Source organism: Grammomys surdaster, unplaced genomic scaffold (genome assembly GCF_004785775.1).
Source record: "Grammomys surdaster isolate TR1022 unplaced genomic scaffold, NIH_TR_1.0 164, whole genome shotgun sequence".
Lineage (NCBI taxonomy): Eukaryota > Metazoa > Chordata > Mammalia > Rodentia > Muridae > Grammomys > Grammomys surdaster.
This window is the reverse complement of record NW_021604612.1, coordinates 6,022,994-6,026,318: the sequence shown is the minus strand read 5'-3', so window position 1 is coordinate 6,026,318 and position 3,325 is coordinate 6,022,994. Positions and strand designations below refer to the sequence as shown.

Sequence of the window (3,325 nt, the reverse complement as noted above, 5' to 3'; positions counted from 1 at the left end):
CCCGGGTACCAAGTTACCACAGTGTGTGCTGTGCATCCCTGGATCAGTCCCCCTGGCCCATGGAGCTGGACCATCGTTGTTCTCTAGCTGTGTTTCCTGAATAACTGTGGCAATGTTCCTGGGGCTACAGTGTTAGCTTGGAGCAGCTGGCCTTTGTGATGGACCCACAGCCCAAGATGCTGGGCTGCTCAGCACGATTTGGGCCTAGGATTAGCAGAGGCCCCGGATGTTTGCTTGTGCTCAGCTCCCTGGTGCAGCCTGCAGAACCTGGGCTTTGAGTGCCTCTGGCATCTTGTCATCGTGGCGCTGTCCCCTACACCGTGGATTTTCATAACTCCGCAGTGGCTCACCTGCAGCATCCACGCTCTCTGTGATTACTGAGCAGGTGCAGCATGGCGTGCTCTGCTCTGGGGGAAGCGGATCACTCCTAGAGTGTGCTCCCCGCCCCTGCTCCCCATGCAGTCAGAGAAAGTATGACAAGAGTGTGGTTTGTGCTGCTCTCGATCCTCAGATGGTCACATGGCACGGGTGCAGGGTCACTGCCTGACAGGTAGGCAGGAGAGAGCTGAGAACAGACAGTTTAGCTCTTGTGGTGTGCATTCTGATGCTCACACATACTTGACAAATGTCTCTGTTCATTGAAACTGGGGCAGTTTTACTGTTTCTGTGTCTGGTAAAACAACAAAACAAGTAAAGATAGCTCTAAACACTGCCATGTTCAGGATTTAACAGACCCGATAAGACCAACAACTGGAAATGGGCTTTCCATCCCCCAGCCTGGTTCCCCCTTCATGGGGGCAGCCCACTGGGACTCTGCTCCCCTGATTCCCCCTTGAAAGGGGTAGCCCACTGGGACTCTGCTCCCCTGATTCCATCTTGAAAGGGGTAGCCCACTGGGACTCTGCTACTGATTCCCTCTTGAAGGGGGCAGCCCACTGGAACTCTGCTCCCCTGATTCCCCCTTGACGGGGCAGCCCACTGGGACTCTGCTCCCCTGCCCCAGGGCCTCCCACAGTGATCCCATTCAGATCATAAGGAAGACTTGAGGCTCTCTCCTGTGGTAGCGTAGCTGTGCTCTATCTGTACGTTGACAGGAGTGGCCCTTCGTGATATCATGCACAAGCCTGCACCCTGCAGGTGTCTGTAAGCACTGGTGCTTCCGTCCTTTCCTTGGAGGAGTTGGACTGGATCCCAGCTCCTGTTCACCTCAGGCCTCCTGAACCTCATGCTGAGTCAGGTGGAAAATGGTATCCCCTGGACTTGGTCTCCCTTCTCAGAGGGCACTTTGTTTTCACTGCTTGAGGCCTCTTTTCATTGGGCAGGAGCCATATCCATCCCTGTCAATAGTCCCTGTGCTCAGCTGTTTCTTGACTGTGCAGACTAAGTCAGGGTGACCAAACAACTCCTTTCTCCACAGGTTGACTACCTTGAGATAGTTCCGAATGCTGGGAGGTACCCTGTGGCAATAGCCACTGCTGGGGACCTGGTGTACCTGCTGAAGGCCGAGGACTCAGCCAGAACCCTTCATTATGTATATGGCCAGCCTGCCACATGTCTGGATGTCTCAGCCAGCCAAGTTGCCTTTGGAGTGAAGAGTCTGGGATGGGTGTATGAAGGAAACAAGGTATGGAACCGTGGCCTGTACGCATTACCAAGGAGGCGTGGGCTTGCTTTGTAAGATGGCTGAAAACTGAAGCTCTTTCTGGTTTGGTTTGGTTTGGTTTGGTTTGGTTTGGTTTGGTTATTTCATACAGGGTCTCACATATCCCAGGCTGGCCTTGAACTCACAGTGTAGTGGGAGGAGCCATGACCATGTGCACCACCACACAAGCAGTGTGCTAACACTCGGGATGCTCTTGTTTTCAGCTGGGTCAGGGCAGTGTGTGAGTGTGGCAGAAACCTCCAAGCCATGACGTGGAGTATGAGATGGGATCCTCCTCCACTGCACACAGGTGTCCATGAGGATGACAGACAGACAGACAGACAGAGATGCATCTTTAGACTAAGGACAGCTCTTTGCAGATGTAGGGTCATGGTATGTGAGTGTTCCATGCTTAGTGTTTTCCTAGCGTGTACCTTAGGGAGTGTTTCATCTCTCACGTCCCCAGCTCCCTGGCCTAGAGTTCCAGCTGTGCTTAGAGCTCCTAGGCTGTGTGGCCAGCATTCTCCCTGGTGGGTGTGTATTGGGCCACCCTCACTGTTCAGGCTATCTCAGGCTATCTCAGGCTTGCTCCACCACACTGCTCCTTGTGCAGTCTGGCATTAGGAGATACATGGATGTGTAGGTTGTCACTGCTGAACCACACTTGAGGCGATGCTGGTGAAACAGCTCAGCAGGTAACCATGGCTGCAGCACAAGCCTGATGACCATCTTCCGAGCTCCACGTGTCTGGTACGTGTGCTCCGCCACTATTCACACGTGCATACACACAGTAATGTAATAAAAGTAGGAAGTAAACTGAAAGGTTTCCGTCCTGGTTTCTGCTGTCGTCAGCAGGCACTCAAGCACTCGCACATGACAGGACAGGAGCACAGTGTTCTTGTTAGCCCTTGGCTGATGGCTGTCTTATCACTGCAAACCTCTGCCTTCCTGACGGCAGGCCAAGTCCTCAGTCTGAAAGCTCATTTCCAGGACACACCCCTTTCAGGTGGGATCAGCAGAGAAGGAAGGCGTTCGCTTGGCTTTAGGTTCTTTCCGGTTTGCCTGCTCTTGACCCCATTGGCTGTTGAGGTCTTCTAGGAAGGAGCTGCCTTTCCTACAGAGTGGTGCCAGGAACTGGAGAGGCAGGCTCTGTACTTACACTGCCCCGCCCAGTTCCCGTGACCCTGTGTGACCTCACAGAAGTTCCTCAGCCTTCCTTTATTTCTCTTTCTCCTTAAAACAAAACCTCTTTTAGATTAGTATCTTGTGTTTTATGTGTGTGAGTCATTTATCTACATGTATTTCTGTGTGTACCACATGCATACCTTGTGCCCCTGAGGACAGAGAGGGCTTTGGATCTCCTGGAACTGGAGTTACATACAGGTGGTTGTGAGCTGTCATCTTTGGAGCTGGGAACTGAGCCTGGGTCCTTTGCAAGAGCAGCATATGCTCTTGGATGCTGTCTCCAGCCTCTTCCTGTTCCTGCTTCGGTGAAACAGTTCCTGACAGTACCTGCTAATAAGCTTGGGCTAATGAGTGCCCTCAGCTCTGTGGAAGAGATGTGTCCTCGCTCATATTTGTGTGAGACGTGGTCTTCGCTCACATTAGTGAGAGATGTGTTCTCTTTCACAGTAGTGAGAGATGTGTCCTAGTTCACACTAGCGAGAGATGTACCCTAGTTCA

At 52.5% G+C, this 3,325-nt stretch overlaps 1 protein-coding gene across 1 annotated transcript in view; it reads left to right on the top strand.

Annotated features, from left to right (window-relative positions):
- Fbxw8 (F-box and WD repeat domain containing 8) overlaps positions 1 to 3,325 on the top strand; it is a 91,321-nt gene that overhangs the window by 57,048 nt on the left and 30,948 nt on the right. The window contains exon 7 of the mRNA XM_028765468.1: positions 1,418 to 1,624. Coding sequence (XP_028621301.1) covers positions 1,418 to 1,624 — 207 coding nt within the window. The remainder of the gene's footprint in view (positions 1 to 1,417; positions 1,625 to 3,325) is intronic.